The following is a 21,504-nucleotide window of genomic DNA, read 5'->3' on the forward strand; positions in this document are numbered from 1 at the left end:
AACATTTCCCTATATATATATATATATATATATATATATATATATATATAGGGTGGTGTTCAAGGGCCAACTTTTTGGCAAAACATTTTTCAAAACATAGGTTAGAGGTTTTGGAATGGGCTGATTTTTGGTGAGGATGATCTCTATGGTGAGGAGATCATCATCACCAAAAATCAGCCCATTCCAAAACTTCTAACCCATGTTTATAAGTTGAAAAATCGTGGACCGTTCATTTTTTATAAACTGTTTTTGATGGGGTTAGAAGTTTTGAAATGGGCTGATTTTTGGTGATGATGATCTCCTCACCGTAGAGATCATCCTCACCAAAAATCAGCCCATTCCAAAACCTCTAACCTATGTTTTGAAAAATGTTTTGCCAAAAAGTTTGCTAAAAAGTTGGCCCTTGAACGCCCCCCATATATATATATATATATATATAGGGAAATGTTCAACACCCTAAGTTTTATCCTACACTTTAACAAATGTGTTTTGTCCTACATGGGTTAGAAGTTTTGAAATGGGCTGATTTTTGGTGAGGATGATCTCTATGATTAGAAGATCATCCTCACCAAAAATCAGCCCATTCCAAAATTTCTAGCCTCATGTTTACAAGTGGAAAAATTGTGGACAGTCCATTTTTTGTAAATCATTTTTGATGGGGTTAGAAGTTTTGGAATGGGCTGATTTTTGGTGATGATGATCTCTCACTATAGAGATCATCCTCATAAAAAATCAGCCTATTCCAAAACTTCTAACCCATGTAGGACAAAACACGTAGGGTAAAGTGTAGGGTGCCGAACAGGACCAAAACAGGTAAGGTCAGGATCCCTTAACTCCTAAGAATGACTCATGAAAAAAACACATGATCTCAACCCTTTAAATGCAAAATCTAATGGTTGAGATTTATCTCCGTGATAAGTATCTCCGAGATTTGTATTATCAAGATACTCATAAATCTCAACCATTGGATTTTGTGATTAAATTAAATGTTGGGATCAAGAGTTTTTTTTCATGAGTCATTCTTAGGAGTCAACGGATCCCAATCCTATATATATCAACTTATGTTGGTACATCAGGTACTCCTCTAATACTTTAATTCAAAAGTAGGGCATATGATAGAAAAAAATTATTACTCGATGTTTAGAGTATTTTCCAAATCATGCCACAAATGAGAGGCAGGGGCACGGGGTTAGTCCTAGTAGCCATCTTTCTTTAATTTAACTTTACTAAACATGATTTTGTCCCTTTAAAGTAGTTGGCTTAGAGTCAAATATATAAGGAGGAATGATATTCTGACACCCCCTCTGGGGGCATATTCAAAATACTCTCTTTACGTGGCATGTGTTAGAACCATAGACTTTATGCAGTTGTATATCCCGATGAAAGAAAATCTATGGTTCTGGCACATGCCACGTCAAGAGAATATTTTGAGTATGCCACGTGGGGGAGTCCAATTATCACCACACATATATAAGACCTTTTTCAGTGATAAAGGGATTGTTCAAAGAGTACGGATCATAGAATAATAAAGATCTTTACTAAACATAAATCTTGTTCTTCCATGCAATGTTATCTAGGGTCACGTCTTATAATTCACACAATAATGATAAAGATAATACCTTTAAAGGTTTGAAGATACATATAACTCCAAGAGTCGTGATAATCTGATTACCCCGCGTGATAAACTCAATTGACTATCCTGACATGACTGTGCTCCTCTTGATACTAGGTTGCACTTCCCCATGAAATGTGTATCTCAAAAGAATCATGTATCCCGAGGAATAAAGATTTATGATTTTCAAATTTGGGATCGCATGTATCATCCCATCCTGTCACGTGTTACAGTAGATAAATAGTTACTTTACATGGAGGGGCATTCGAAGACTCTAAGTCACAACCTAAAAGCAAATTCAGTCATGTCTTACCATCTCAACTAACTCCTAATGGGTATTTTTCTTAAACTATCGGTCTCTCTCATCCATGAGAGAGTGTTACACGAATGTTGCGCCATAGAGGATCCGCTTCAAAGAGAGAAATAATAGAGAGAGAGAGGTGGGTCCCAACTCCCAATCATGAGTTAATGGCCAGCTAAGGTGTAGAATTGTAGATATAATCCCCTTTTCCTCCTGAATGCGACACATAGCAAACATTAGGCAAGTCATGGTTAAGCCTAACAACCCAACAACATTGGTGGCCACAGTTAATGGTTTGTTTTTTTCACAAATTCAATGTAGTCATATAGAGTTCAATTTTATTGTTTCTTTTTTCACAAAATCAATGAGTATATTATAAAAAAAAAATTATAGCAATAATAAATATTAATTATAGAGTAAAATATCATCTCAATTCAACTCCTAAGGGTACAATAGTAACTTTTTATAATAATTTATATACAAATAGTGTAGTGGCCAGAGGATTCTCCGAGATGGAACCGATTGCTCATTTTTTTGACTCAATCAAAAATGAATATTTATCACGACTCAAAAATGAATTACAGCTATTATAATGAAAAAAAAAAAAAAAAAAAACTATAACATAAAATAAATGGTTAAAATTTTAAAAACCATTTAAATGAATTGAAAGTAAGAGAGATAAGAACACCCAGATGTGGAAGTTAAAAAAACAATTAAAATTAAAAATTAAAAGAAAAAAAGTATAAAAAAAAAAAGTCCAGAGAGGGTATTTGAATACATTCGTATTAATAGAATACATGACTTTAAACAAATTAAATAGAGGAATAAAATTATTGAGGAACAAATTGAATATAAATATAGTGAAATATTGTAATCTATAAGTCAAGGGTGTTTGATTTTATATTAGGAATTCATAGTGGCCTGCTAGGTTTTGTTTATAACTCTGGTTGAATTGGTCAAGTCTTCAACCATGATTGTATCTCTATTCTTAGGGTAGTCGATGGATCGATTTGATTTGGGATCATCCATTAAGGATTGTATCAGACTTGGAGCCAATCTGATAAAAATCAAATGGGAATCTTGTTGGATCGGGTTTATCGAATCCTTGTATTGGGTTCCAAATTTCGATCTGATATCAATCGAATTGGATCAGATCAAATCAATCCAATTTAACATATAAAGCACAAGTAAACTTCATATATTTAAACACATAGGTTAATCCAAAACCGATCCGAAGTTATTGGTCCAAACGGATCGGATTTTAGACCTGATCCGATCCATTGATATTCATGGTCCATGGTCTCATATTCAAATCGTTGACTCAAAAGAATGTGCTTCACGAGTCTTGAGTGCGAAATTTGGCATCATAGCTTTGGTTTCTCAACTCAAACGCATGTGGACTCATGTCCAGGTCAAGGGAAGGTTTTTTTAACGATTTATCTCTGTAAATTGAGAGAGATGGATCTCCCTCTCAATCTCTCAGGAGAGAAATGTTGTAAAACCGGTCTTTCCTTTCATACCCATTTGTTATTTTCTTCATCTGAAGCTGCTTTGATCATTTCTTCTTAATCTGTCTCTGACTCTCTGTTCTTTTTTCTCTGTGCTTCATTTTTAATCCTTAGAAATCTTTGTTTGGTTATTTTAGAGTTAGATTTAACTCTAATCAGAGATACTCATAGTGAAAGAAAGTTGCCAACTTTCCACAAATTTGTCTCTGATTTAGGAGGGATCTTGTCCAGTTGTCCTCTCTCTGAAGTCTGAACTTGGCTGATTTCTCAGTCTGTGAAGGAGATTCATAAAAGAAACTAAATACCCAGATCACATCAAGCCTTGAGAAGCAGTTTCTGAAGAATTTGGGACATGGGTTGTTGATTTCATTTTAATTGATTGAGGTAAGGTAACCACCCTCTCTTCTCCTGTTTTTTGTAATTTTGAGTTTCGGTTCAAATCTTTGGTGTGAAATAAAGATTGGAGTGTACTAGAGTTAAAAAGAAAGGAGAAATTTGTGTTCTTGGTATCAGGATGAGAGATTTCACTTCTTGTTTTGGTGAAAATGGAGTTCAAGTTGCTGATTCTTCGTCGAGTATTAGTAAAACTGCACATAATTTGGTAACATGTGTTTATCAGAGTAGATTACGTGGTCGGTCTTGCTTGATTAATGTTACATGGAGCAAGAATTTGATGGGTCAATGCCTTAGTGTTGGAATCGATGATTCGACAAACCAATGCCTCTGTAAAGTCGATGTTAAACCTCAATTGTTCTCTAAAAGAAAAGGGTCTAAGAGTTTAGCAGCCGATACAAGTAAAATTGATGTATATTGGGACCTTTCATCGGCAAAATTTGGATTGGGGCCCGAACCATTGGGGGGATTCTACTTGGCTGTCGTTTTTGATGGGGAGATGGTTCTACTACTTGGGGATTTGACCAAGGAAGCATCGAAAAAGACCAATGTGGCTCCCGTTCCTCCTAACGCCATTTTTATTTCGAAAAGGGAGAACATTTTTGGAAAGAAGTTTTATGGCACCAAGGCTCAATTCTACGACAATGGGCAGATCCACAACATTACGATTGAATGTGATACGGTTGGCCTTAGTGACCCATGTCTCTTGATCCGCATTGATAGTAAGACGGTGATGCAAGTAAAGAGGCTCAAGTGGAAATTCCGTGGTAACCAAACCATCTTGGTCGATGGGCTTCCTGTAGAGGTGTTTTGGGATGTTCATAGTTGGCTCTTTGGCTCAGCTTTGGGAAATGCGGTTTTCATGTTCCAGACTTGTCTCTCGGTTGAGAAGTTGTGGGCAAGTAGCACCTCTTCGGACCCTTCTACATTATCTTGGTCATGCTCACAATCATTTAGAGATTCACAATTACAAGGTCTTGGTTTCTCATTGATTTTACATGCTTGGAGGAATGAGTAGAGGTGTATTCTTCCTGTTAGAGTGCTGACAAATATGTTTAGTAAGTGTGATTTTTGTTTACAATGTGCTTGAATTATACTGAAATTGTGATATGTAAGTGGGCCCTTTTGTTTCTTTTTTCTCTTGATTCAGTCAATCAATGTGATTTGTTTAGAAATGATATTGTTTCTTTTAATTTATTGTTGTAAATGCTATAATGTGGGGATATTTTAAGTTGATTTTTTTTTTCTTTATTGAATTGGTTAATGGATCTAAAACATTGTCTGTGGTTGCTTCATAGCTTTTAACTGTGGATCACATGGAACCAATACACTGTACTGTTCAAGATGTACTGCAGTAAGATCTTCTTTGAGTTATTTATCAAATAAAATATTAAAATATTAAAAAGAAAGGTAAAAAAATATCGTCCTTGTAGTGGTGCCCTTTTGGCTTTGGAAAAATGTTAGTCTAGGGGTTATGGATTCGGAATGGCTCCTTCTTAGATGATACCCGTTCTTTTGGTGATGAATTACTTGTTTGGGATCCAATCCATCATACCTACTAATTACTGGGGTTTTCGTTGAAGGCTTTATCCTCTCATTAGTGTTCTTTGGCCTTGAAAGAAGAACATTGAATTTGTGGGGTTATGAATCCGATTGATTTCTACAAGTTCAATACTACTTGTGTTGTCAAGGAATGGATATTTACATGGTTGCATTGCATGTTCCATAGATTACAGATTGTGTTGGGCAGCATATATTAGGTCCTTTTGTTTCTATGCCCAAGAGAAAATTTAGTCTCTTATTGTCAATTGTATTTGTTTAAAGTGGGGATGAAAACTCTAGCCAAAAATGAGAATTCGCACCCATATTAAATTCTGGAAACCATGATGAAATGCTGAGATTTTAATAGAAATTTCGAATTCTACTTTCTTATTTGAATGTGCTCCAACATAGTGGAATGACAAAAGAACGAGGGAAGTATTACCTTCAACATGTTTGTGAGATCTTCAACTACCCGAAGTAACCAGAATTTATATAAGTTATCATTTACACGAGCCTTAACTCGTGTTTGCAACATCTCCTATATGTTACTCTCTTATGTCTCTCCTACAATTAGACTTGATTTCGCATTCTTGACATGCTCTTGATGTGATATTATCTTTGAGATGTTTTCTCCTTGAAACCTTATATGCCATCTTTTGCTATTCAACTTATTTTTTTCTTCTGCGGTCCTACAACTCTAATGATATGATCCATTGTCCCGTCTTCTTATTCTTTAATCAAGTATTCTTGATTGCTTGGAACTTTTATAGCAATTCTCATCACAACTTTTTGATTTTGTATACTTGGAGGAATGAGTAGATGTGTATTCGTCATCTTTGAGTGCTAACAAATATTTTTAGTGAGTGATTTTTATCTGCTTGAATTACACTGAAATTATGATTTGCAACTCATTCCATTAATTTTTTCCTCTTTCCCCTTCTCGAATAACTTGAGCAATTTGATTTGATTATGTTATGTGCCTATATGGGAGAAAGGGAGTAGAGTAATTATAGTGCATAGGGTTGCATGGGCTAGTTTCGTGATGAGGGTAAATTAGTTAAATAGAACGGGTTTCATGAGGATCATTCTTGTTGAGAGAATGATTGAGACCTATTGGATTTCGAGATGGTTTTGGAGACTAACCATCTCGAACTGGATAACTTTGGAGGTCTGATCTCCGTCGAACGAGATCATTCTTAATCTTTTTCTCTATTTCTTTCTTAGTGTGTGTTTGGTAACACTTCTGAAGTCTGAATGGAAGTGGTCCACCTTTAAAATTCAGACTTTAAAAGTTTTAATTCCGTTTGTTTTGGTTCAGATTTCAGACTTCAGAACCAAAATTCAAAAGTTTTGACCCAGCGATGGAGGGATGTTGGACGAAACTTCTGAAATTTGATTTTTTTTTTTATTCATAAAATACCCTCATCAAAACCCTGATTTCTATCACTTATCCTTTGTTTATACGAACCTTAAAACCCTTATTTTTAATTTTTCTACTTCTCATTTCTTTTCTACCTCTCCTTCCTCTACAACTGTGTTGTCAAAGTCTCTCCCCTTTCTCTCGTTTCGTGTTCGAAAATCCTATATTTTTCAACTAGAAAATGAATGATTATTTATTGTTTGAGTATTAGCTTGTTGGAATATAATTTCTCAAGTATGAATTCAAATTGAAAACAATACTTTTGGGGTATTTGATGTGTTAGAAATCGAAATTAAATGTGTGGATGGTTTCATTATGCATAACATGTTATGTTTTTCGGTTAACAATTTATTAGAATTACAAAAGGGTATTATTGTCAAAATGAGCATTATGTTTTAAAATTCTATTTGTAACCAGAATCTTTTAAAAATGATAAACAAATAACTTTTCCAGAATAAGATTTCAGATTTCTTTTTCTTTTAATTTTTGTGCTTCGATCTAAGTAGATACGTATCAGATTATAATGATATAGTTTCTTTTAAGAATAATGATTTTCTGATGCTCCCATATGTCCCCCTGACGTGGCATGTGCTAGAACCATATATAATTTTCTCGGGATACACAACTGCACATATTAACGGGGATGTACAGTTGTGTATCCCGAGGGAAAAATCTATGGTTCTAACCCATGCCATATCAGGGGGCATGTGTCAAAAAATCACCACTATTCTTTTAATTGATTATTGTAATTTGTAAATGTTTTATTTGGAAATATCTTAACTTGATTATTTTTCCTCCATTGAAAATTCTGTGGAGAATGATTCGGTAAAGGAAAATGGTGGAATGACACAAACGGAGACACAGTGGTGCGCACATAACCGTAGATTCTTTTTACTCGTATCTTGTGGAAAAGCATCTATGGTAATGTGCACGTCATGTGTCACCTTGTGTCTCTGTTTGTGTCACCCCAGCATGACTCTTTGATAAAACATAATCTGTGGTTCCATCATTGCTTTTGCTTGCCGATCATATGGTATCATTGATTTCAAACGTTATCATCTACATTTTAGGGATTCGTTTCTTTGTGTAAGCTGTATAGAGACTTCAGAGGGTTCTTGAAGATGGTTTGTTCCAATGGCTCAGGAGGGAGTTTTTAGTTTCGTTTTCTTTTTATTTGGGTTTTGGATACTTGAGGTTGGTCTGCATGACCTCCTTTGTTTGTTCTTGTTTTTATTTGATAAATTTGATTTATCTACCAAAAAAGAAAATAATAATAATAATAAGGAGATGAAAGGGGGGCATTGGTGCAGTAAAAATTTCTGTTGGAGAGCATCATCCTTCGATTGGTGATGATCGGATAGAAAAATAAAATGAAAATGAAAATCGAAAAGAAAAAGATAAATATATCATAGCTAATATGGCTCTTTTGTTGTAGTTCACTTGAATTAGGAATGATGGGCAAAGAGAAGAAAAGAGTGTATTTGATAGCGATCTTAGAAAATGATCAAAGTGAAGCAACACCACCAATGGGTCGACTCTTTCGTAACCTCCAAACCTTAGAATGCCATACGCACTTTGTGTAGCTAGAAATGGCCTTAGATTTCACCTATTGGTGCAACAATAATGCATCTTATGTGTAAATTATTTGTGCCATCGACAATAAATCTTCAAAGAACACACCTTTAAACTCATTCCTTTGAAGATAAATGAAATGGATCCACAAGTTTCATGCAAAAGAACACTGCACCATGACCAATTAACTACTTAATCATTAGCTTTGCACATGGTGTTGTGTGAATGCCTTGTATTCTATTGGCGGTACACAAACTTGTGAGGTTGTAAGGGGCAGCGTCCCCTACTCAGGGGATCAAGGACGGTGTCCCAGACCAAATTTTTTGGATTACTAAAAAGATAGGAATGATGTAATATTTTTTTAAGGGATTTTCTTCTATTTTGGGGTGGTTTCTATTTTTGGGAGATAGATACATTGAGCAACTCTCGATTTTATAAATAGAGATTTCTAGGATTTTAAAATCAAAGAAAAAAATAGTGATTATTCTTGTTATGATCCGTGTATATAGACATACTGTCGAATCATGTAAATTCTTATTTTATTTTATTTTGTTTGTTGCTTCTTTATTTCACACATGGAATAAAAATTGAATATAAAGTTAGTCCTTGAGCCAAGATGTTGATCAGAATAATTTCCTGGGAAATAATCACCAATCATTGAAGAGTCTTCTAAAACCAAAGCCCCAAATCCGATGCGCTCAATCTGAAAATGTTGGAATTCAATTTAAATGAAGTAAAGCTAGATTAATCATTGAAGGCTTTTTGATAATCAAGATCACATCAAAATGTCTATTACATCATTTCTCCATATCCAATGGCTTTTATTTAGGTAGTACAATACAAACTTACACTAGGGTCTATCTTATCGATGTCCAAACAGGAGCCCTTCTTCATATTTTTCATCTCTCAATCTCTGACCATCCAAATAATGAAGTCTCATCAGAATTTATTGTGGTCAAAAATGTTATCTTGAGAGTATGTAATCAAACGGTCAGATATGGATCTGATCGTTGAGTCGTACCAAAGAGGGTCCAACTTTCCTATAATACATTCGTTCTGTTTTATTGGCTAAAGAGAACCGAAACGATATTTCAGTTAAAAATGGGAGCTTTATCTCTCTTCCCACTCTCGATTCCTTCCCGACTAAAACACTTTCATCAATCCTCATTAAAAACCCATCTCTCAAATCCGATTTTTTCTCCTAAGATCTCTTCAATTAAGTTTCCATCAACAAATTTCTGCAACCAATCTGTAGTTCTTCGAAGCAACAAGAATGACTCGTACGAATCTCAGTTCTTGGATGAAAATGGCGTGGTCGATGATATGGATGGTTATCTTAACTACCTCTCTCTCGAATACGACTCTGTTTGGGACACTAAACCTTCATGGTGAGCTTTTCCCTTGATGGGTATCTTCTATTTTTAGTTGAAATTCATTTATTCGATTGTTATTGATTTTTCACTTTATTTTATTTTATTTTTCTTTTTGGTGTTGTGGGGAGAGGGGAGAAATTCATCTATTTTACAGTGTTTTAATATGGGTGTCTTTAAGTTCTCTAATTTTTAATGTTATTTCTGTAATGGATATTTTCAGAGTAGTACTTGTAGTATTGGATTTGCTTGTTGGACTGCTTACAAATATAAATGGTGTTTTTTGAATTTTGAATTTTGAATTGAGGTTGTTTGGCTTTGTGACTGAAAAAGTTTTTCACTTATTTCTCAATGTTTTAAATGGTGTTTCTTTAATTTCTCTAATTTTTAATGTTATTTTTGTAATGGGTATTTTCAGAGTAGTAATTGTAATGGTTTTGCTTGGAGGGCAGCTTACTAGTTTAAATGGTGTTTGAATTTGGAATTGGGGCTGTTTGGCAGCTTGGTGACTCTGAAAAAAGGTTTTCTTTTCCCCTGGTTTAATTGGGTTTCTTGATTTATGCCAATATTTTCACATTTCAGTAAGATATAAGGACATGATTATCCCTATCAGAAAACCCAATTCAGTCATTATAATTATTAGTTCATCCTTTAAGGGTGACAGTCAGAAATATGACCCAAACACTATCGTCATATTCTTTGTACATATAAACTTACAAGATAAAGAAAAATGAGGAGTAGTTTCTGATGGTTCTCATCTATCTGTTATCTGCTTTGTCATTGTGTTCTTTAATAAAATCCACATTTGTGTTGATGTGTTTGACATAATTTCTTGAGTTTTAAAGTTTGAAAGACAAGATTCACGTTGGACTACAACTTAAGCTTTTGTAAGATGAAGAATGAAAGTTTTATCTTCATAATTGACTAAATTATCATAGAACCCAAAAAAAAAAAAAACTGTCTGAATTTGTATTGGTATTCGATTGAACCTTGGCAGTTCTATTTTTCCAGGTGTCAGCCATGGACAATCACACTTACTGGAGTGTCGGTGATTGCTTGTAGCTGGATCATCTTGCACTCAGTAGTAGCCACTGCAATTGTTCTCTCTTTGATTTTTGCATGGTGGTATATCTTTCTGTATGCATATCCTAAGGTTTGAAATCATCCGCTTGTCTATGCTTTATTTCTTTGTAGAAGCATCTACTTTACATTTTTTGTACATCACTTGTTTAGCTTAAATTAGTGATTTATAACATTTGTTGAACTAAGTCTAACAAATATTCTTTTAAGGGGGAAATAATATTCTATTTTGGGGACTTGACAATTGAGGAGTTAACTAGCCCCGTTAAAATTTCAGTTTTAAATGGGATCTTGAAGGTTGAGAGTGATGGCAATGGGAGTTCATGATAGGTCCTTGTGGTTTATTTGGTGTATATACTAACTAAAATAGTTTGTGATGAAAATAATGTAGCTACCTCTACTTTTCTAGAAAAGGTTTAGATGAATCGTGGTGGATCCATGAACTCTCTTAGTGCAGTTTGCGTAAAAAGAATAAAATGTACGAGTTTAAAATTTTAAGCTTAAAATCTGTTGTAAAGGTGGATTAGTTTTTTACTATACCATTATGGAGTTATTAGTATTTTCAGTCTTTGTATGGGGGCATTTCTATCATTCCCAATTTATCTTAATATAATTATATAAAAATAATTTTCTGGAGACATGATAGTTAATTCATGATCTCCTTTTCGCTCTTCTTTTTCTCTATTTTCTCTTTTCTTCTTCTTCTTCTTTTTTTTTTCTACTTATTTCTACTGGAATGTCATGAATAGTACCTATAAAAAAATTCTACAAAAATAGTTCTACAAGTTCTATGCCATCAGTTTGTAGAGTTGTTTTATGTGTTTGGTGGTCAACCAATGTCTGGTGGGTCTATTTCTATTTTGTTGGGTTGTAAACCATTGTTTGATCAAAGTTCTTGGTCTCAGATGCTGTTTTGTGCAGATCAGTCCCAAGTGTGGCAGCTCCAAAGACTATTTTGTGTCAAATAGTTGTTATTTTGAGTGTGGTTGCACTATTAAGGAATGTGCTTTGTAGAAATAAGTATTGGATTTGTTTTCAGGAGCATTGATGTCCACTACTAATAGTTGGGAAGTTATGTCAGGTGGTTCAGTATCCTCTAATCAAGTGTATGCATATTACCATAGTGAAGTTAGATGGTAAGTATTACTTGGAATGGTCTCAGTCAGCAAAGATATACATCGAAGGTAGAGGAAAATTGGGAGAAACTAGATCATTATTAGATGTTTTGGCCTCATTGTTTAGGAGATGGTGAACCATACAAGAAGCCGATTGAGCAGAATAGGATATTTGAGTTTCTCGCAGGACTTAATCCAATGTTTGAGTTAACTCAGGTTCAGATTCTCAGTAGGGATGATATGGCATCCCTTAACCAGGTGTAATTCTATGTCCAGAGTGAGGACAGTAGAAGATCTAATATGATCCAAGTACCTACCAATGATAAATCTGCTTTAGTTTCGTTTCAGCCCTGCAGTGGACTAATAGGAGTGGGGATAAAAAAATCAGTGGTAAGGGGAATCCCACTATGGGTAAATTTAAATGTGAACATTATGGATTTGGTTGGTCGATCCCAGAAATTTAATTAACCAGGACCATCTCCAGTTCATGATGCTCCTATGGATACCTCTATAGAATATTGGTATGTTCCAGCATCTCGTTGGGTGACTAATTTATCTTTCTCTCACATGTCCAGTTATCGCTTATGCAGTTAGTGTCATAAGCCAATATATGCACTCTCCTCACACATAACGTCTATTAGAAACACATCATATCTTCAGTTATCTAAAATCCTCTCTTGGTAGGGGCTTGTTATTTAAGAATAATAAACACATGAGGATAGAAGTTTACACTGATGCGGATTGGGCAGGATCTCTAGATAATATGAGATCTACATCAGGAGATTCGACCATGTTGGGAGGTAACCTGGTAACATGGAGAAGTAAAAAAATAGAATAACTCAGTCAAGTGCAGAGGTAGAGTTTAGGGATATGGCAAATGGAGTGTGTCAGATGTTATGGTTAAGGACTATTATTAAAGGGCTTGGTTTTCCTGTAGAGGGTACGTTGAAGTAGTATTGTAATAACAAAGTAGCAATCGGTATTGCACAAAACTCAGTTCAACAGGACAAAATCAAACATATTAGAGGTTGACCGTCATTTCATTAGAGAGAAGGTTATGCCTTGTATTGTTTGCACACTATCTGTGAAAACAGGAGATCAACTTGCATACATTCTCACCAAAGGCGTTACAATCCTCAACTTCATGGTATTTTGGGCAAGTTGGGCATGGTGGATACCTATGCACCAACTTGAGGGGGAGTGTTGTAAGGCTAGATTAGTCTTTTACTCTACCATTATGGAGTTATAAGTATTTGCTGTCTTTGTATGGGGCATTTTGTCACTCTCAAATTATCTTAATATAAATAATAATTTCCTAGAGACGTAAGAGTTAATTCACGATCTCCTTTTCTCTCTTCTCTCTCTCTAATTTCTCCTTTCTTCTTTGTTTTCTACTTATTTCTACTTTCAAATTTCAGACATTAATGACCTATACTAGGAAGTGATTCTATGAACTCGTGATTTTTTTAATGTCAACTTGACTAAGGAATCAAGGACAGATAAATCTAATCAATCCAAAGGTGCGCAAGGGATCCACTTAGATTATAACAAGTTGTTGTGTTGGCTGGTGTTTACTGACTATTTAAAATATGGGTTCAGGATCAAGTTTGGGGGACCTTGTTATTTGAAGAACAAAAAGATATTTTTCTTGTTCTTACCGACTTAAAAAAACTGGAGTAATCTATCTAGAAAGAATATAAAGGTTAGTCCATTTTCTGAAAGTTTGCCTTGTCGGACACTATATTGTAAGGACATGCCTGACATATCACTTTTTATCTTAATTTTATTCAAATATTTTGTATTAGCTATTATTTATATGATGTTATATGATTTCAATGAAAATCATCTCGGTAAAAACATTCTTTCTATGCTTTATACTTGCCATGGAATAAAATATTTTAAATATATACGAATCATATTAGAATAAACTGAAATGGGAATTTGTAATACGAGGTCAGTCCATCTTCTAAAAAAATTCTTTGTAGGACATAATATCGTAACCATGTGTCAAACACATGACAATACTCATTTTCAAACCAATCTTAATTATACTCAAATATTTTGTTTACAGTTATTATTTTATATGTTGTTTATGTGATTTCGATGAGTACATCTTTACAAAAATGGATTATTTCCATGTTGTATACTTACCATGAAATAAAATATTGTAGAACTATACCAAATATACAGAATAAACTGTGTGGGAGTGCGTTGAAACAGGTTTCTAGTTGGGGTTCATTTTGTCTAACACTTCATGCCAGAATAACACTAACGATATGTCCGGTCTTTGTTACATAAGCATGCACAATCACTCCATGAGTTCATCCATGCATCGCCTATTATTTTATATTTCTCTATTTTCTGTTCTTTAATAGCTCAGAGTGTTTGGGAAGTTGATTTTGCCGTTATTATTTTTAGCAAAGATACTATGAAGACAAGTCATAATTTTCCTTTTTTTTTTTTTTCACAGGCATATTCAGATATGATTACGGAGCGAAGGAAAAAAGTGACAAAGGGTATTGAGGATACATTTGGTTTAAGAAAGAGCCAATGATCTAAAAAACATCAAAATGGTTGTTGGCAAACTGAGTTGCTATCTCTTCTTTCATTTCTGTAAACTCTCCATCATGAACAAGTATGTTGTTTGATAATATAAATATTTTGATCATGTATGCAATTCAAAGGCATCTAAAATGATGGATCACAAGAATGAAAAGCTATATTTTAACCTCAAGCGGGTGGCTCAATGGCAATTTCAAATCCAATAAGTGGTGAGAGTCTGTAGGTTGTGTTCGATACCTAATATGAGAAATATTTCCTCAGGGACACCCCGTTATAAATAGAGAGAGAGAGAGAGAGAGAGAGAGAGAGAGGGATTAGTTGAACTGTCTAATATGTCCTCTGGCATGTTTTTGGAGCGAACGACATCAAAGCGTAAGCCCAAAGATTATCGTCATCATTGTCACCATCTATGCCAATCTAACACAAACCTTATCACCACCACTACGCCTTATCCTATATATTGGGTTCATAATCAGCTATTCCTTCTGTTAAGTAAGATGTCTTGAAATTTTCTATTATCACCTGATCCTCGAATACACATCATTTTTTGTCTTCCATTGAGACTTATGGAAGGAGCTATCAATTCATCAAGAAATTAGCCGTTCAAGGAGCCATTATCAGCATCTTGGATCAAATTTTCTTTTGGTGCAACCAATTTGAGGATTCAGAAATTTGGGTTTTCAGGGCCTCCCTTCAGCTCGGATCAAAGAATTCTCATTGACCTTACTTTATGTCTTACCTACCAACCTAGTACCTATAAAGTAAATAATGGTATATGATATTTAAGTGATTCATTAGAAATTATTTTAAATGAAATATTAGTAGGACTTATCACTAACCATAATTCCAATGGCCTCGAAATCAATTATGAACATCCGTTGGAGCTCTGTTTGATAGGAACATTGATTCAGCTGGACAACCCTCTACTTATTGATTAAGTACTTCTTTCTTTTCTTAAACAGATATTGTCCTTTTATCTTCTCAAATTAATAATTATAATGAAAAATATTAGCAATTAAGCACCAATGATTATGTAATTTATTTAGAAAACCCTTTTAAATAGAAAGAAAAAAAAAATCAATTGTTTAGAACATATTAAATATTTATTATTAAGAGTCCGACTAGTCTTACTCAAGGTCCTTGGGCTCACCTTGTGACATCAAAAAACAAAAATTCGATTAACTTCCAAAAAATAAAATAAAAAAGTGAATCATCTTCAAACTCTGTCAATCAAGTTCACATTTGTTTCCAATCCTCCCAGTGAAGTCTGGAATTTGGTTCTACAAGACCCAACCAAGCACCATGACGTTGGTTCGTCATCTCTATATTTTGGTTAGAATAAATCATGTATTTGTGGAAACATCAAATATGAAAATACACTTGAAATGAGACAATTTTGATAAACTATCTAATTTTTTTTTTATTACAGGAATCCCAAGTGACGTGTCATGCATCTTGAACCCAGATCCTCACTGTTCTATCATTATCAAGGCCAGCAGAAGCAATTTTGTTCTCAGTGGGGTGGCATGACACAGAGATGACAGTATCAGTGTGGCCTTCCAGTTTCTGAAGCACATTTTTCAACTTAAGATCCCATATGTAGACACAATGATCCTCCGACCCACTAACAATATACTTACCGTTTGTAACAGAAAATGTGGATGTTATACAGTATACTCTATTGACATGACCAGTGTAAATCTTTAGGAACTTTCCTATGGAGTAGTTCGACAGCTTCTGCAAGAGTGTGACAAGAAACAACAGAATTAAGAAAATAGTTATTCAACATTCACATAGAAGAAAATTTTAAACTTACAATCAATAAAAAAAAAAAAAAAATTAACTTAAAAGTAACAGGGCAATCATGCTTTTCACTTCTCGTTGAATGTAAAATTGGTGAGAAATAGGGTTTCAATTTCACTTAAATTGTAAAAATATTTGTAAAGAGAGAGCCCCGTTATATTTGTTTGAACAATATAAATTCTATTTAGATTCAACGTGAACCTCACAAGAAATTTTTAAAGAGAAACCTGGCACAACTAACGCCAATAGAAAGGTCAGCATAATAAAAAAAGTATAGCAGTATCCTATCAGGTATAGACAGTAGAGATCATTCATTTTAATTCAGGCACTCCCCCCTGGAGTATGAGGAGAAGATGACATTCATCATTGGCGGATGTTTATACCGTGATGCTGTGTGAACTTAAGAACGACGGGGCAACACACCAGAGGAGGGTGACACCAGAGCATGTTTAATGACATGTTGAGGGTCTAGACAACAGCCCATTGACACATACATGTATTAGATATTCACCTATTGAGGGAGGAGGGGGTGGGGGAGGGGGAGGGGGAGGGGCGTCAGGCCTAGAGGTGGTCTCCTTCCGCCTCATCTCAAGGTGAGTCCTCTTGAGTAGCCCCAAATGCTTCTTTAACCACTGGCATAAAACTATGAAAGGGTGTTGCAGCTCTATGTATTGGAGAATTTGAATATTATAGAAAGTTTGCTAACTTTTTCAATCAAGATTGGTAATTTAATTTTAGAACACTAAATTTACGAAAATGCAGATCCCCCACCAAACAAGGCTATCATAAATACACAAACAATGGTTTTCAGTTGATCTAATGGGAGACCTTTAACACACACTTTCCTTATTCCATTAAAAATAAATACATAGGTGAGCTGCTGAATATAAATACATATCAGACAATTTTTCTTCTAATAGGTAACACCAATGATTTCAAGTTGTTTCTATAAGAAGGAAATATGCTAACCTTCAAATCATTTCCTTCTTCCACAAGAAAAACCCCAAATAGAGTGGTTGCTGATTGTTCAACTAAATTAGATGACCCAGAGGCTATCTTATCCAGTGTAGACAAAGCTTCACAGGCCATCTAACACCTAGGCCAGCCCCTAGGCGGGGGGCGCCTTTGTATGTTTGTGTGTCTATATATGTGTGGTAAGACCTTAATTCGTGGTAAAACCCTGTGGAGGTTGTTCCCATGGTCTTAGATTCAAACCCCTTCTTATAATAATGTTAACTGTTAACCACTCACCCCATCAAGCAAATATATATATATATATATGGGAATGCTAATGTCTAAAACCTCATGGAACGTTAGCATTGTCCAACACTCTTTTTTCCCAATAGTAAAAAAGACAAGAACTTGTTAGTCTTTTACTCAATAAATACATTTATTATGCCATTAATAAATGCATTTATTATGTTGTCATTTATTGCCAAAGCATTTACTACAAAAATATATATATATATATATAGGGTCGGGTTCCTGCAACACACATTGCGACACACATATAGACAACGTGTTTGTCTTATATGGGCAAAAATGTTTGGAATGAGCTGATTTTTTGTGAGGATGATCTCTGTGATGAGGGGATCATCCTGGCAAAAAATCATCCCATTCCAAAACTTGTAACCCCATCAAAATTGATTTACAAAAATTGGACGGTCTATAATTTTTCAATAAAAATTGGACGGTCTAGAAGTTTTGGAATGAGCTGATTTTTGGCAAGGATGATCTCCTCACCACAGAGATCATCCTCACAAAAAATCAGCCCATTCCAAACATTTTTGCCCATATAAGACAAAACACGTTGTCTATATGTGTGTTGAAATGGTTGTCGTTTGAACCTGATCCATATATATATATATATATATATATATATATATATATATATATATATATATATATATATATAATTCAAAATACTTAAATGCTCATAGCATTTATTATGTAAACAAGCATTTATTGTGTAAAAAATCAATACGCCCTTGTCTTTTTCACTAAAAGACAAAATGAGGAGGAGTATTATTGGAAAAAAAGTGTTGGACAATGCTAATGTCCCCATGAAGTATTGGACATTAGCATTCAAAACGATTTTAAATGTGAGTATATCCTTCCATGAATTTTAGTCATATTGGATTTTTGTTGAACCCAACTCATAAACTATGGCACCAACTTAGTGCTAGGGTGACAAACTACTTAAGTGCTAGCTCACCAATAGCATATGCCATACATGCCACCTGCCATATGTGTGAGTCAACACATGTCTCAAGGCCTAAGGATCGTAATGTCAATGTGCCATATGATAGCGCAATGCCATGTATTGTCAACTGAGAGATTTTGAGAGGGAATAAAGTTTAGAGATCATGAGGAGAGGATCTCTGCAAGGTGCCTTGTCATTCTTGAAGGATGGCTCATTCTTTGGTTTGTACATGTCATTAGAGAAATTACGCCAGCCTATGAACCAACAAATTCTAAAAGAATCTGGTTCCAATGGCTATTATCGATCCTTTTCCACATCCACAAGGCATTTCCGACTCACTACAGTCCCTTCAGATCCTAGCCTAAATTAATATAAAAATTGTAAACTATATCAGGACCAAACTATTTTCCCATAACATAAATTGCACAAAATTGGCACGCTTCTAAAAATATAAACCAAAGTAGAAAATAATCAAATTAATTCTTCCAAGCAACTAAGCAAGCGTGATGACACTTGTGCCATATTAAGATGGCTTCTTGAGGCTTGTAGGCATTCTTGAGTCCACAATTTAACCGGGTAAGCTTGATAAGTTCTTGGGTTATAAATTCTAAAACAAATTAATGGGTCTTCTGCAATTTTTATATGAACATTGCAAGTTGAAGCTCTATCAATCATAGAGAAAAGGACGGAAACATTTCAAGAGATATCAAACTTGATCGAAACTGTTAAGTTATAAAGTAGAATCCATCTTGGTATTTTATATCATGGATTTTATAGAGAGCTTCTATTCACCCCAACTTTCACTTTTTCCAATCAAATTTCTTAAATTATTTATCACACCCCAATTAATGACTAAAACACTCCATTCAAACATCACAAAGGTTAAGCTCAAATTATTATCTCAACAATATAACACTTTTCCAAACAATTTCAGTAGTTGTTTACCATTATGATTAGGCTCACATAAAATCTTAAACCCAACAAATAGAAATCTAGCCGGAAAAAAAAGAAAAAAAGAAAAAAAGAGAGCTTCAATGGGCACCCCAACTTTTACTTATTCTAAACCATTAACTTATTTTCTTTAAATTGGATTGTAAAATTCAATGTGGGTATTTGTGTTCGTTTTTTTCAAATAATTCCCATTCGATTGAAATAACGATAAATACTGAAATCTAAATTACTATAACAACAGAGAATCTCAAGAACAGTAATGGGGTGTAAATCTAATCAACTCTACAAAGAAAATTGAATCAAATTAGATAGATAACTTACAAGAGTGTCATCTAGAGTCGCAATGAGTATAAATTTCCCATTCGGAGAAAACTTTGCGAACGAAACCGCACGACCCTTTTCCTTCTCATCAATTAGGGTTTTCAAACACGCACCAGTGGCGGCATCCCAAATCTTGCAAGACCCATCATGACTCCCTGAAACAATAATCGATCCATCCCTAATAAAATGAACCGAAGTAACAGGCATCGAATGAGCCCTAATTACATGTATACAACGCCCAGTCTTAACATCCCAAACCCTAACAGTTTCATCGAACGATCCAGAGACAATGAGATTCGATTGAGGGTTGAAATTAACGCAGAACACAAACCCAGAGTGACCACGAAGAGTCTTGACGCACTCAGCTGATCGAGCGTCCCATATACGGAGAGTACGGTCGTCCGAAGCAGAGCAGATGTAGTGAGAATCGGATGACCATGCGAGGTCTGATACGCCCTCGGAATGGCCAATTAGATGGGAAATTAGGGTTAGGGTTTGGGAAGACCAGACAATTAGGGTTTTGTCAAGAGAGGAGGAAGCGAAGAGAGTTCCATCGTTGGAGAATTTGACGTTGGAGACGGCACGAGTGTGGGCGGTTAGGGTTCGTATAAGTCTGTATGGCCGATAGGGTGGTGATGGTGGAGGTTGGGTTGCTCCGCTGCTCGCCATACAATTGAGAGTAAGTTAGTTACTCTACTTCGGAATCCTTCGTCCTATCTATGTGGAGGAGAGAGTTTTTTTTTTTTTTTTTAAAGAACAAAATGATTTTCAGACGCCCCATCTGACAAACGCCCCCCCTAAATACCTCCTGACGTGACTGGTGTTAAATTGATAGATTATTTTCGTTACATATACAACTGCACGTTGTGTATCTCGAGAAAAAAATCTATAATTCTAACCTACACCACGTTAGGGGCGTGAATAATGATTTTCGGATGCCCCTATTTGATACATGCCCCCTGATTTGGTTTGTGTTAAAATCATAGACTTTTTTTCAAGATACACAACTGCACATATGTATGAAGATGTATAGTTGTGTATTCCAAGAGAAAAAAATCTATGATTCTAACTTATGCCTTATCAGGGTATGTAGGGGAGGGGGGGATCATGACTCTTTTTTATATGAGATTAGTTGAATCGTGATAGTACTGTTGGAAATTAACGGGATTAATTTGACGAAGGAAGAAAATAACTCCTAGGTTCGAAAACGATTCGATCTCTTTTAGATAAATATTTTTCCTTACTGGTTGAACCAAAGTACACAAGGGATCAATGAAGAAATGCTTTCAGGATACAAAGAAGCCTTACACACAATTTACTAAATCAGATTATGTACGATCTGATTTAGTCTAGAACACTCGAAAAAATAAGAAACTGATGATGCCTATATCTTAAGCTTAGAGATAGGAGAATACAAAAAATTTGAGTGAAGAAATCTGAATTCTGATTGACTTTTTATAACCATTTTTGTATATATTGACCAAGAGTCATGATTTAATGTCTCTTGATTTAATAGCCGCTAGATTGTGTCTGATCTGAGATTTAATGATCTAGATTGCACCCTATCGAAAGTATGTGTCTCATGCCTTTTAACTAACACCTTTTAGTTGAATCTGTTTGATCTATTGGCTCTGATTGCGTCCGATCAGTTGTCATTTGATCTAATCGTCTCTGATCGGATACCAAACATGAATCAACACACCTGATCGATTCTGATCGGGTACTACCTTGATCCAACGCATCGGATCGTT

General features: G+C 34.9%; 3 protein-coding genes across 4 annotated transcripts; 2 read left to right on the forward strand and 1 right to left on the reverse strand.

Moving 5' to 3' along the window:
• Window positions 1–3,265: 3,265 nt before the first annotated feature.
• Window positions 3,266–5,050, forward strand: LOC147395762 (uncharacterized). The gene is made up of 2 exons (XM_086452116.1): window positions 3,266–3,805; window positions 3,935–5,050. Exon 2 carries the CDS (start codon window positions 3,936–3,938, stop codon window positions 4,830–4,832), a length of 897 nt encoding a protein of 298 aa, XP_086308242.1. The 5' UTR covers window positions 3,266–3,805; window position 3,935; the 3' UTR covers window positions 4,833–5,050.
• Window positions 5,051–9,331: 4,281 nt separating this feature from the next.
• On the forward strand, window positions 9,332–14,647 carry LOC147395763 (spindle pole body-associated protein). 2 transcript variants are annotated; one of them, XM_086450479.1, is made up of 4 exons: window positions 9,332–9,736; window positions 10,730–10,871; window positions 13,513–13,615; window positions 14,384–14,647. In XM_086450479.1, exons 1-3 carry the CDS (start codon window positions 9,450–9,452, stop codon window positions 13,591–13,593), a joined length of 510 nt encoding a protein of 169 aa, XP_086306605.1. In that variant the 5' UTR covers window positions 9,332–9,449; the 3' UTR covers window positions 13,594–13,615; window positions 14,384–14,647. The 2 variants fall into 2 exon arrangements, with proteins under 2 accessions (XP_086306605.1, XP_086306604.1); XM_086450478.1 differs by lacking the exon at window positions 13,513–13,615 and having other exon boundaries at window positions 9,356–9,736.
• Window positions 14,648–15,668: 1,021 nt separating this feature from the next.
• Window positions 15,669–20,511, reverse strand: WDR5B (Transducin/WD40 repeat-like superfamily protein). The gene is made up of 2 exons (XM_086450476.1): window positions 19,754–20,511; window positions 15,669–16,212 (listed from the first exon to the last, which is right to left on the reverse strand). The coding sequence occupies exons 1-2, from the start codon at window positions 20,420–20,422 to the stop codon at window positions 15,922–15,924; spliced, it is 960 nt and encodes a 319-aa protein (XP_086306602.1). The 5' UTR covers window positions 20,423–20,511; the 3' UTR covers window positions 15,669–15,921.
• Between the last annotated feature and the right edge of the window lie 993 nt (window positions 20,512–21,504).

Source organism: Akebia trifoliata, chromosome 8 (genome assembly GCF_017979445.1).
Source record: "Akebia trifoliata isolate Shusen 1 chromosome 8, ASM1797944v1, whole genome shotgun sequence".
NCBI lineage: Eukaryota > Viridiplantae > Streptophyta > Magnoliopsida > Ranunculales > Lardizabalaceae > Akebia > Akebia trifoliata.